This window comes from Aulonocara sp. 'chitande type north' Nkhata Bay, linkage group LG17, assembly GCF_057382095.1.
Source record: "Aulonocara sp. 'chitande type north' Nkhata Bay isolate Kocher_YH1m ecotype deep benthic linkage group LG17, A_spYH_male_GT1.1, whole genome shotgun sequence".
Taxonomy (NCBI): domain Eukaryota; kingdom Metazoa; phylum Chordata; class Actinopteri; order Cichliformes; family Cichlidae; genus Aulonocara; species Aulonocara sp. 'chitande type north' Nkhata Bay.
The window spans coordinates 8,697,930-8,712,008 of NC_141360.1; the positions used below are offsets into that span (position 1 = coordinate 8,697,930).

General features: G+C 40.6%; 1 protein-coding gene across 2 annotated transcripts in view; it reads right to left on the bottom strand.

Annotated features, from left to right (window-relative positions):
- The window catches only part of LOC147309617 (ephrin type-B receptor 1-like), a 145,075-nt gene that overhangs the window by 100,867 nt on the left and 30,129 nt on the right, over positions 1-14,079 (bottom strand). For both annotated transcript variants that reach the window (XM_086268692.1, XM_086268691.1), the window contains exons 2-3: positions 3,050-3,114; positions 805-1,095 (exon numbers count right to left, since the gene is read on the bottom strand). In XM_086268692.1, the coding sequence (XP_086124818.1) occupies positions 805-1,095; positions 3,050-3,114 (356 nt within the window). The remainder of the gene's footprint in view (positions 1-804; positions 1,096-3,049; positions 3,115-14,079) is intronic.

Below are 14,079 nucleotides of genomic sequence, written 5' to 3' on the forward strand. Positions count from 1 at the left end.
CTGAGTTGCATCCCAAGAACACCATACCTACTGTGAAGCATGGGGGTGGAAACATCATGCTATGGGGCTGTTTTTCTGCCAAGGGGACAGGACGACTGATCCGTGTTAAGGACAGAATGAATGGGGCCATGTATCGTGAGATTTTGAGCCAAAACCTCCTTCCATCAGTGAGAACTTTGAAGATGAAACGAGGCTGGGTCTTCCAACATGACAATGATCCAAAACACACCGCCCGGGCAACAAAGGAGTGGCTCCGTAAGAAGCATTTGAAAGTCCTGGAGTGGCCTAGCCAGTCTCCAGACCTCAACCCCATAGAAAATCTGTGGCGGGAGTTGAAAGTCCGTGTTGCTCGGCGACAGCCCCAAAACATCACTGCTCTCGAGAAGATCTGCATGGAGGAATGGGCCAAAATACCAGCTACTGTGTGTGCAAACCTGGTAAAGACCTATAGTAAACGTTTGACCTCTGTTATTGCCAACAAAGGTTATGTTACAAAGTACTGAGTTGTATTTTTGTTATTGACCAAATACTTATTTTCCACCCTGATTTACGAATAAATTCTTTACAAATCCTACCATGTGGATTCATGGATTTTTTTTTCACATTCTGTCTCTCACAGTTGAAGTGTACCTCTGGTGCAAATTACTGACCTCTGTCATCATTTTAGGTGGGGGAACTTGCACAATCGGTGGCTGACTAAATACTTTTTTGCCCCACTGTATAGGGTTTTTGTTGCTTTTTAAAAATCTGTAAATAACACTATATCTTTACTCCCTCTCCCCTCTTTTTACCTAAAGTGTTTACCTTTAGGAAGGGTGCGTTGGCCCAGTACTCCACCCCTTTGATGCCATCTGAAACAGTCCTGTCGGTCTCTAGGTAGTAGAGGTTGAACGTCTCTTTGCAGGAGCCCAGGACACTCGGTATGGAGGCACAGTCGCGCACAGTGAAGCGGATCTCCACGTAGATGCGTTGCGCCGCGCGCCGGTCGATGTAAGTGGTGAGGAGCCAGTTGTTCTGGCTGGGCTCAAACACGTTACACACCTGGTACGTCCTGATGGTGTTCAGGTTCTCATCGTAACCGCTCACCTCCTCCCACTGGGCGATGTGTGCGTGTGAGAAGAAGGGCCAAGTAGTAGGAGAGGGGAGGAAGCAGAGGGAGAGGGGAGAGGAGAGGCCAAAATGATGAATGGGTTTACCAAAACCTGACACAAATTAAACTTTATCCCTCCCTCCCATTTTGTCTCCTTCTCTTTTTTTCTCCTCTACCTTGTTCTGTGCTACATGGGTAAACCATTCATCACAATTAGAGTCACTCACCTCAAACGCACACAGCAGACCACTGTGACCGGCCAGTCGCCAAGCCAGAATTTAAACAGCCAAGGAGCTCAATTTAGATGGAAAAACCCATTCTATTCTATTCTATTCTATTCTATTCTATTCGGCTGCTGCGGACTCCCATGTGATGCACCTCACTGATCTTTTGGAATGCATTCTATTTACATCAGTAGTGGTTAATTGGTGTCACCTTGCTACTGTAATTAGGAATTTGACAGACTCATTACTGGACTAGAGATGGCACGATACCACTTTTTTATGTCCGATACCGATACCGATATCATAAATTTGGATATCTGCCGATACCGATATGAATCCGATATAGTGTTTTTTAATCAACAAAACTGTTTTTTAAAATATCTTGCTGCATTTTGCAAGTCTACAAGTTCATACTCAAGTTTAAAACAACAACTACACTAAAGCTATTCTGTTATACCTGTATACAAAAAAAATATTTCATAGTTCAGCAATACTGATCAATCTAATAAACTTAAACCTACACCATCCTCCCTATTCTGGTATTTTAAAGAGTACTTAGCGTAAATATTAAGCAACCTAACTAATAGGGTTCCAACTCCCAGCAACAACAAAAATAAATAAATAAAAAATAGGGAACCACCCCTCACGCGCCACCTCATGATGCTTAATCGACGTAATCAACCTTAATTTGATGCAGTGTGAAAAAAAAAATGCACAGAAATCAATTATTTTTCAAGAAATATTAAATAGATTCAACATCTTTCTTCAACAAAATTGCAGACTGCACAGATGGTACCTTCCCAAAGGAAAAAGTGCTATAGCTTACTAGGGTATATATATTAGACTTAATAGTCACTATATACAGTAATTGACTTCTATTCATTTTACATCAAATTAAAACTTTGGGTGTCAGATAATTATTTATTAAAAGCTCGACATTTTAAATGAGAATAAGAAAGAAAAGTATGTCTTTGTGCCCCCTTTTCCCTGTTAATGCCCTATCGGCCCCCCTGGCTAAACTTTGCAAGATCCGCCCCTGCACAGTTACCAGCGTCAGCTACGTAGAAAAAGATCCTGGTGTAGAAAGAAATATTAAATAAATTCTAACAACAGCTTATCAAGCTTAAACGTGCTGCTGTTGTTCAGCCGCTGGTTTCCTCTTTCTGGTGCAAAGTGGACCAAAAACAAACAAGAGAGACGGACTCGCGACAGAAAAGCCGATCAGCTGATCAGTTTCACGATTGAAGTAGCAGCCGGAGAGCGAGAGGCAGTCGCTTGTTAAGCTTAACGCAGGAATGCTTTACAAACATTCAGAGATGGACTTACACACTTGCTTTACTTCTCTCGGGGATAACTTTGTCGGAGATGAAATGCCAGGTTGCTAGCGAAGCTCCATATGCTATCCAGACCACCAGGTCCCGCATGCCACAGCCACTGCTCCGACGTGCTAACGTTCTGAGGTGAGTTACAGCGTGTTGCAAGTTTTGTGAGGTGCTTTCGTGATATTTAATGGATCGGATTACATTTTTTTATTTTTCTCCGATATCCGATCCAGTAATTTAGGTCAGTATCGGACCGATACCGATACGTGATATCGGATCGGTCCATCTCTATACTGGACCACTGTAAAGTGTACTCAAACAGTTTTTTCCCAAGGGCGCACGGACACACACACACACACACACACACACACACACACACACACACAGAGTACACCTTTGCACATTGTTCTTACTCCATTGGCAGGGAACGATATCCAGCCAAGCTCAGCTGTCGCCGTCCTTGTATCCATCACTGTCTCTGTCAGACAAAAAGAGACAGAGAGAGAGAGAAAGAGCTGAAAAGAGGAGGCTGCACCAGAAGGACAGGTATGGATTTAATTAATAGTCAGCTCAGATGACAACTTTCAGCACTGCTTTGTGATATGTACCATTCATATTCATATTCATAAAGCCCTACTTCTGACCATTTCTGCAATGCTCTGTCTGTTCTGTGCACCTGTGATAAAGAGATAAAGAGGCGCAAAAAACAACAACAACAAAAAACAAACGACCCCTGGGTATGTTAATCTAGTTTGAACACAAGCCACAATGACAGGACATAATGATGAAGGTAATCCGGTTAATCCAGGTTTTATTCGAACCTCTGCGTAACAGAAAACAGTTATGTTCAAAGCAGATAGCCTGCCTAATCACATTAGGCAGTGCCAAGGAAGAACACACCCTCATTACTCAGTGTTCATTATGTACACAAATGACTTTATCCCATATTGCATTATTTAGCTTTGACAGTATGTGGAAATGTAATTCTATCATGGAAAAGGCAGCATATCTAATATTTCACATTTATGATTACAACGACAGTCGCTGTCTGAAGCTTTATTAAGTCACGAATGACAGAAGAAAGATTTAATTGATGTAGCAGCTGGATAACATATAATATAACTGTCACTGAAAATGAAACCATTCCCAAGTCCCGAATGGGAAATTGGACTTTTGTGTTTTCTTTGATTTTCTAGTTGTAGATTGAAATTCAGAGTTAACCACTGAATGAGGCAAATGCACCAGAACTAGAACTGTTAGTAGAATATAATTAAGGACACAATGAAGTTAGCAGATATATTCAACTCAATTCACTTGTATTTGTAAGGCACCAAATCACAACAACCGTCACCTCAATACAAATAAACCCCCAAAATCAGATGACACCCTATGAGCAAGCACTCGGTGACAGTGGGAAGGAAAAAAATCCCTTTTAACAGGAAGTAACCTACAGCAGAACAAGGCTCAGGGAGGGGTAACCATCTGCTGCAACTAGTTGGATGTGATGGGAGGAATCAGGACTAAAGACACACTATGAGAAAGAACCAGAGATTAATAATAACTAATGATTAAATACAGAGTGGTGTGTACAGAGGTAGAAAGTATAAAAAGAAGTAATTGAAGAAGAAACATTCAGTGGAACATGGGAACCCAAAGCAGCCTAGGCCTATTTCAGCATGATGACTAAGGGAGGGATCTGGGTCACCAGATCAAGCCCTAACTATAAGCTTTATTAAAAAGGAATGTTTTAAACCGAATCTTAATCCTGAATCCAAACTGAAAGCTGTTTCCACAGGAGAGGCCCTGAAAGCCAAAGGCTCTGCCTCCCATTCTACTTGTAAATACTCTAGAAAACAAGTAATCCAGCAGCCCATGACAAAAGTGCTCTACTGGTGAGATGTGACATTACAAGGTCTTTAAGATAAGATGGGGCCTGACTATTCAAGAAAATAAAAGAAAACAAAATTTTAAAATATAACCAGAAAGACTTGTCATTGAAAGAATCCTGAGGGGGAAATCTTTGGGTAACACCAAACACATAACCCAGGATTAGTGTAAAACAAAATCTGCTGGTCCTCTTTATAAGAGCAAACATGTCCAGTTGTGTTCTTGCTCTGACGCAACTACATGCTTGGCAGAAAAAATAATGGCCTGACAGAAGAGCCCAGAGCTGTTGCCAAGATGGAAAAGTGGCAAGATTTGCCTCGAAGGATTTTGCATTTGAAAACCTTAAAATCTAATAAATAATAATAATAATAATAATTTTTTTTAGAAAGGCAGATTTGTAAGAGCTTTTTTTGAATGAGAGGCAAAAAAATATTCATCAACAGCATCAGAAGATATCCAGGAAGCCATGGAAGCTATTTATTTTGACTTTTGTGGGTGTGCTATGCAGTCATTAAGAGCATTGGTGTAAATCAATAAGCAGGACTTCTTTCTGCTTCTCTCTGACAATACCACACTTTCATATGACTTTTGCATCCCTGTAACCATGTTCTTTGATTCACCAGTGATTTAATTTCCTGCTAAAAAAAAGAAAATGCAAAGAAACCCGCGCGCGCGCGCGCGCGCACACACACACACACACACACACACACACACACACTGTTGTATGCATATCTGGTGATTTTATGCGCATTTTTTAAAACTGTAATTCCTTTTCAGAAATAAATGATTGCATCAATTTAACATGTTGCTGCCTCAAATTGGCAGTTAGCATATATTAAAGAATAATTGCATACAGGTGTAATAAGTCAGCAGCGGCAACAGCAATCAAATAAATGACTTCATTAGGCGAATGTATGGAAGTAGCGTTCAGTTGATCTGGATGTTACTAATGACTTCATGCGTCCCACTGAAACTACACCATCAGCTCTAACCTCCATTTTTTTTCCTGGCACGCCGATTAAATCACTGCTGGGTGACACACCGACACAGTAACACACTTCACAACGCTGACCGTACCTTCTCACATTGCAACAAAGAAACCCAAGAATTACAGCGCGAGAGTCGCCGTAAGCAAAGCTACAGGACAGCAAAGCCCAGATGGCAACGCTCGCTGTTAAACAGGTCATAATACGTCTTCATGCTATAGATCCCACTGTGTTAATGGTGAAAAATGGCTATGTGAGCAGCTCTAAGAATCAGTTTTATGTATTGCCCTGTCGCATGAATGCAAAGCCTGGCGAGCTGTGAAATTGGAGAATGACAGATATATTTCATTAAATATTTAGCATGTCAACAAATAATGTTACTGCAATACTGTAAATAGAAAGCAACATAAAGAACGAAGGAAAAATAGTATTTAAAATAAAGGATCTTAAAGCTGATGACAAACTGACCCTCGTGTAAAGTCTGCAGCAAACCAGTGTAATGGAAAGCATGCCTGAAATTTTTATGCCACTCCACTTTCCTGGTAACTAACGCGTGTTACAGGAAATATAGTTGACCATGACCGCAGCAAACTGGGGGGTAGACTTATTCAAATCATTAAAGGTGCTCCGTGTTGCTCTCAGAGGAAGTGGAACAAGAGAAACCGCCGAGCCCCACCCCGCCATTATGTAGGTAAGTTTGGTTCCTTCTTATCTCCTGTGTCACTCGTGGCATGAACTCAGCCACTGCATGCAAAAATGAACGTTGACACGGTGTGAGTGGACACGCCGAGACGCACGAGCCAACATAAGCTAGCTGACATGCTGACAAGGCCGACCCCAACACCGAGCCCCTTGTAATAAAACACGGTGAGAAGATTCAGCGACATCACACCATGAGGCGGCCGCAGGCAAACAACCCCCCCTTGATTCTTGACACGCTCTCTTCCTCTTGCACTCTTTCATACTGTCACCCTGCCTCTCATTATCTGCTCTCCTCCTCCTCACACTTTCCGCATCTTCATCCTCTCCTGCATTCTAGCTCTCCATCTTTCATCCCTCCACTACTCCACTCTTTTTGTTGTTTTTTTATGTTTTGCGAGCGAGCTAGCCTAATTAAAGCAGAACCCCCTTTTTCAGCTCTCTCCCTTGGGAGAGAAGGTCGTTTTGGGAAATGAAACGCTTGTCACGCGAAAAATGTAGCCGACTATCAAATTCTTGGACCAAAGCTCATTTAAACGACGACAAGTGTCACTGTCTAATTTGTAGCTTCGGTGCGTTTAGTGGCACGCTGTCAACAAAGATTTTCAAAGAGTGATCTACAGCAGTTTATTTCTACCATGCATATTTTTACCTGCAAGAAACTTTGAAGTTTAGGTGGGAAAAAAACTGAAAAGAAGAAAAAAAAAGACACAATGAGACAAATCCACAATAATGACAGAAGAGATGTTGGAACGGCTCATGCAGCCTTACCTTCCAGCAAAGTCTTGCAACAAGGGACCTTATTCAAGGCTTTGCTTTAAGAATTGAATACGGTGGCACTGCATTGGCACCACACTTACCACCAACCTGCTTTAAAGGAAGGTTTTAGTGGCACACTCACAGGAAAGGTTAGCATTCTACCCACAGACTTCATTGGCAAATGCATTTATTGAAAAATTGATTGTACTTTTGCACCCAGAAACACCTGTGGGTCCCTGCAATTCATCATTTTATGCCATTTTGTCTTGCTCACTGCAAAATGATTACAAAGCAGTGCTTGAAGATAAGCATGCATGTAAATATAGAGCGAATCACTTTAGATTGGTGCAACATTCAAATTAAATCTCGACAGTTCATCCCATGATGACTTGTTTTGTCCGTCAACAGTCGAAAAACCAAAACATATTTAACATCCTGTTAAGTCTGACAAGGAACAGCAAGGAAGCTATAATTATGTGGCCTCTATTAACTATCAAATACCACAATATTTGCCTATTAAACTTCTTTCAACAGACCGATCAATACTTCACTAATCATTCATATATTTGCACAAAACCACTTAATAAACTGCAGTGCATTAGCAAACATGCTTTGCGAATTCCCAGTTTCAATGAGAAAAGAAGTCTAATCAGAACAAAACGAGACATGTGTTTGATGGTCTATGCTGGGCTTATTAGAGAATCTCCTCATCAGTCTAATTAACAGCACACACCTCTCTGCACATAATAGGGTATACTCGCCGAACAGCCTAATTACTTTTGACATATTGGAGGTTGTGATCGCAGTGTGCCTTCCTCCCCCGCAGTGGTGCAGCTCTTCAACCAGCCCTGTACACCGCTGAACGAAAGCAAAAGCCATTTTACAGCAGAGGAAACAGCAGGTAAATCTGTGCGATATAGTAGCAGTCAAAGAGGTTGTTAAATCCTTGTTGTGGCCCACGAGGGAGAAGTTAAAAGTATTTTCATCACAGGCCCCCGGATTAGAAGTAATTTCCCTGTTTTGCAACCTTTTCTTTCCCTCTCTTTCTTTATGTGTGCGTACCAGTGGTCAAATGGGAAGTGTGGTTAGTTCATCTTCTGCTAATTGGCATAGTGTGTCCTACTGCCCAAAGACTGCAGTTAGTCCCGATTCACATGGCAGTGTGCGCACATATATGTGGCACCTCCCTATAGCACTGATGGCACACATGTCTCAACTTCAAAGTGCAGTTTTGAGAGTTGGTAATTGTTTTGGTAAGGGGCCAAGGGGGTTGTATCGATGTGTTTACCTCACTAGGGTCTAGATTTACAAGACTGCATGTAAGAGGTGGAGATCCTTGAAATTTAGGCAGCTGCCCCAGTTACATATGTATTTCTGGGAGCTCCTTTCTTAAAGCCCAAAATAGGGAGGGGACTATTTAAATCAAGCGCACAAACTAATTTACTAACATTCACGTCACACAATTTAATATCAACTGCGCTGATATTTAATGCCAAAAAAGAGGATGTTTTTTTGCGCTTGATTTTGAAATGAATGGACTGCACCAGGCAACTTCTGTAAATTGCACATGAAACCAACCATACCTTTGAGCGCCATTTGGGGACTGGGCTCACACACCATCAGCACAGCTGCCCAATCACGTTGTTCTGATTTCGTGGACTTGCAAATCAAAGTCTCCTTAAAGACTGCTGTGGTCGTACCGGATGAATGACTCAGATGGTATAAAAGATGGAGGTAGCTACAAAGACGTCAGCCATGTGAAGTCCAGTTATGAAACCTCAAGAGTACCATCTCAGTGAAGTGCAGCGCTTTCTGTGAAACTAACAACCTACTGTCACAAGTTGTTAGCTTATGAGCATATCCTGAATAATCCTCCTTTCTGAAATGCAGAACGACCCAAATGTTTGACAAAACTCATCAACAAAAGTGTTTTGTCTGAGGCAAACTACAGGCAGACATAATGAAGTCAGACATAATGTGCATCTATGATGGCTTCATTTGTATATTATTCTGTACCATCAATGGGTCAAAGACAGGATTTTAGCCATACGACAGGTTTTTATTCTGTGCTGAATAATAAATGTAGAATTATTCTTGTAGATTTATATTTTGGACTTAGTAGAGGGTTTTTTTCTCAGTTGTTCTTTGGATTAGATCAGTGGTCCCCAACTTCCGGGCCACGGACCGGTACCAGTCCATGATTCGTTTGGTACTGGATCGCGAGAGTTGAGGCTCGGGTGTGAAATTTATGGTTTTCAGTGTTTTTATTGGTTTTTATCATTTTTATCGTTAACTCAGTTTCCCTGGGTTTTTTCCCATGTGTTATGAATAAATCTTCTTTTTTTTGTTACTGGCACTTGTTTTATTTTGTTGTATTTATCCGTGACACCTTAAAGGCCGGTCCGTGAAAATATTATCAGACATTAACTGGTCCGTCGCGCAAAAAAGGGTTGGGGACTGCTGGTTTAGACAAAAAAAATAAATCTGTTCTTTTATGGAAAACCCATAAGTTAAATCTATACAAGAAATAGAATAGGTCAGTCAAAAGGATATTTGTCTGTCTGCATCCACAAGGTGTAACCTATGAAATAAAAACAAATATTAACATTAGACCAAAGAAACTTTAGAATCTAAATTGAAGTATTAATGAAGACCAGGATGGGCACTGGAAGGCTTAACAGGAATGTTTTTTTAGTTTTAAAACACTAATGATTAAAAAAAAAAAAAAAATCAACCAGGAAGCTATTATGTCATAAAAACAGCTCCACTGACAGTCCTGGGGACAAACATGGTGATACCAGGTTCTAAGAGTCCTCACAAAGACACACAAGTGTGTTCCTATGTGTATCTCAAAGAAAGCCAGAAGGTACAGCTGGGGTGTCATACTCACAGTTAAGGAAGCACAGCAAAATAACACGCTGACGCGCACACGCGCACACACGACTAACGCACGCTAAAAGCCCTCCTGGGGAGGAAGACGTCATACTGCCTGGAGAGATGGACCGATCAGGCGTTCAAGTGAAACGACACAGTGTCACAGAAGGACAACTCAGTCGGTATAGCACACTTTGAGAAGATGATGTGCACTAACTCAAATATAAATAGATATATAGGCATATGTGAGCACTCAAAAGTACACAGCCTGCGCAGGAGTCACGCAGAGCAGCTTTTCTTTTGCTTTAATTGAACCTCATATGCCCCCAAAATCAATTACAAAGACAATTATAAGACAGTGAACAGTGCTCTGAAAATCTGAAAAACTCCACACACAAAACCAGGGCAAACATTTGCCTCTCCACAGGAAATGTTATAATTAAATTTAAGCACTCAATGAACAGCTAAACAAAAAGCCAGGCTCGACTCATAACAACAACAACAAAAAAGAAAGAAAGAACAAAACTAAGTACATTTTAGTGTTATCAAGATTTAGCCCCTGCCAAACACAATTTTCTCTATTAAGCCCACAGGAGCTTATTATTATACTCTGGTGTATAAAAACTGCTCTTATCTGCATGGAGTCCCCTTGAGCTAAACTCACTTCGCAGTGAGTGTACACAGCCTGCAAAGTCTCACCCAATAATCCCCACATTCGACACATTCAACATCGCTCTGAAGCACTGCCTAATGGGCTGACCTTGTTGTCTTAAAAGAGTCTGCTCAGCAGCTCAAAAGCACAATCTATCAGCAAAAACAGGCAGAACGGTGCAACAACAGTAGGGCTACACGAGGAGACGCAGATGTGGGAGACAAAATTGAAATGCTGCAACAACAGCATAACGCCGTCATGTCACGTGGATATTGTTTCAGATGCAGTTTTAAGAGATACTAACTGGTTAGATGAGCACTGAGCACTCCATAAGATCAAACCTAAGCCATGATTTTTCAAGTCACAGGTAAGAAAATGTACAATTTGTATTTATTTGTGTTCACAGTCACATCTGGCACAGCAGTGTTTTCATTTTTTGAGCATACATCCCGCAGGCTGGCATTATGCTAGTGATGAATACCAACCTAATGGCCATTAGCTGAACTTTTATGCTTATTAAGATGTTATTCATATTATAAATCTATTTAAAAATATCTGAATATTTGTATCCAGCCGAGCATCTCTCTTTGTGCGTAATGAATTCACTTCAAAACCTGAGACGACAGACCTCATGACTTCCTTGGCTCACTTCCCCATTTCCTTTAGTGACACTTTATTACTGAAGGTGTGTTTGTGTCAAGAGCTGCCTCGATGATAAAATATCACCGTGTCAAAGTTCCGCTCGAGGTTGCTGGATTCCTCTTTATGGATTTTAGCTTTTGCTCTCCAGTTTCTTAGTTGCTAAATTAGGTGCTTCACCCCTTAGAGTATTTTTGGTGTCTGCTACTGTCAGCTCCGCGCTTATTTATGCACACCGAAACCTCCTTTCAAAGGAAGGTAATTGAAGAACCTACATTCCTCTTCATAAAAGTAATTTATTGCACAAAGATTCTGAGCAGGTGAACAATGTGCAATATATTTGAAGAGAAAGTCATTAACCTAAAGTGAGGAAAGCGTCACAGAGCAGAGTGTTGAGAGTGTCCTGCGTCTACTTAATGTTTTATTGTAAAGCATTGGCCGGATGTTGCTGACCTGGTCTGTTATAATGTTTTGAAGTGCACCTGCTGCTCATTTATTATAAATAAGGATTATCTGTGATCTGCTATTAAAGAGAAAAAAAACCAAATCCTTTCTCACGTGTAACACCTTAGCTTTGAGGTTTTATGTCTCAATAATAAAAACAATCAGTATCAGATATTTTTTTAGGACAAGTAATGTTAGCGAGCTTTGATCGCATGTTTCCAGCAGTGACACTGGAAAAAGGACAGGCTTGCAATTTACTACCAACCTCAATGAAATCTACTGGTCACTTCTCTTTCCACTAGCTTCTATTTTAAATGCCTACTTTAAAGCAAAAATAAAAACTGATCTCTTTAGCTAATTCTCTCATTTTTGATTGGTGTCAAAAATGGGCTATGTGGACAGGATTTTATTTTTTAAATAACTCATCATTTACACTTTGTTATTGCTTAAAATGATGTATTATTAGAGGCGTGGGTGCTTTGAGTGACAGATTTGTGCCCACTGTGGTTCTGGCTTTCTGCTACGTGTCACCTCAGCTAATTCATAATACTATGCAATACGTTAACTCTTATGGAGGGATAAAACTTGAGGTCGTACCCAAATATTGATTTTGAATCTCATTAAGATATGAGACTTAGATATTTTGGGAAACTTGCATAAATTTACCCGCATAGTGAAACAATGAGTTAGTAGCATTAGGTGAAGCTACATTAGCCAATTTAGCTAATGCTACACTAGCTATGGGATAAGGCAGTAGCTATGCAATTATTAAGCTGGGAGATGCTTATGGCATTAGTAGGGTTAACATCGTTGCTATTCACTTTGCTATTCACTTGAACCGGCAACCTTCCGTTGCCGGTATAATACAGACTTATAATTTGCACTGATTTTTTTCCGAAATTCTATACACGAAAAGTGAGCGCGAGAGCCCTCGGTGCACCTGCTCGCTGCTGAAGTCAAAGTAAACTTTATTGTCATCTCCGCTTGTTACAGGAAAAATGATTCTATGTTTCTTTACCTTCTTTTAAATGTACAAAGATGCCTTTTGTCTGCCCCCTGCCTATGGTTAGATTAGTTTAGAATTATCTTTTTAGACTTTCCCAGCAAACACATCTTGTTTCTGGGACATATTGTTTTAGATTGTTTTATCTTCCCTAGCTCTCTGCTGACGAGACTAGCACCATATATGGAGTTGTTTTATTTTATCTGTTTATTATTTGTTATCCTATTCTCACTGTCTCTGTGCTCTGTGCCTATAAAAATTACCAAGCCACTGTGCATGGTGTGAGTTGTTCTTAGCAGCTCACCCGTGTACACGTTTGATAAAGAAAGTAACTTTGTCTCATTGTGTCTTTATTTCTCCTGGGTTTTTTACAGAGTTTTCCCCCAACACCGCTACAGTCCAGTAAAGGCGAGGCTCCAGTTACAGCAGTGCAAGTAAACAAACAATATATATAAGAAGAGTAAGAAAATAAATATACACTTTAGGACTAATATAAAGGGATCAATAACAATTTAAAATTTACAGTTTGATGATTTAAAGTCTCAATTAAATCAAATAATACATTATGTTACAGATTTTAATATTAATTAGTCATTGTCAATTGCTGATTTGCCCTGTTCCCATTGTATGACGAATTATGATGGCTGTTTGGTAGCCGTTTGCATACTATGCATACTCTCTCTCTCTTCATATGTGTGTGTGTGTGCAACAGCTTTATGTTAATGTACAATCCTTAATATGTTTTGTCTGTGTGTGTGTGTGTGTGGGGGGGGGGGGAGTGTTCGCCCAGGGCGCCAAACAGGCTAGGACCGCCACTGGCTACAATGTAGCTTGCCATCACCACCGTATAAATGGGTGAATGACTGAATGTAGTGTAAAGCGCTTTGGGGTCCTTGGAGACTAAGTAAAGTGCTATACAAATACAGGCCATTTTACCTTTTACAGTATAATGCTACACATAGTTGTCATACTGTAGCATGGTTTTAAATAAAGAGGTTGTTGACCTTCAATAAACCTCGTCTTTATCTTCCCCTCACCATAGAAAGGACACGTTGTACCAGCTGGCTACAAGATGCTTCACTTGCGAGTTGATGAAAAGCATAGTTAAACTAGCTAAAGCCATATTAAAATTTATGTTGCTATATGGACAGAAATACATTTGAAAGCAGTAACTGCTCCTCCAAGTGGCTGGAAATCCAACAGCAGCTACAGAGAACAGAAGACTGCTCAACCACAGGTAGTGAACCAGTAATCTGATAATAAAAGAAAAGCAGAGAGAAATACAAGGTGGACATTTTGAGGCCAAGTGAGTCCACAAAGCCTCACAGGAGCAGATATTTGGGATTAGATGTGTGCACAAGTGTAACCAATGCTTCGGTGGTATCAGGCTGCTTTTTTTCTCCTGTTGTTTCATTTTTCTTGCTGACACGTTGTTGTCGTGAATGGAAGCACGGGGCCGCTGTGTTAAAAGGAACAACGGAGCTGACGCACATGAAAACA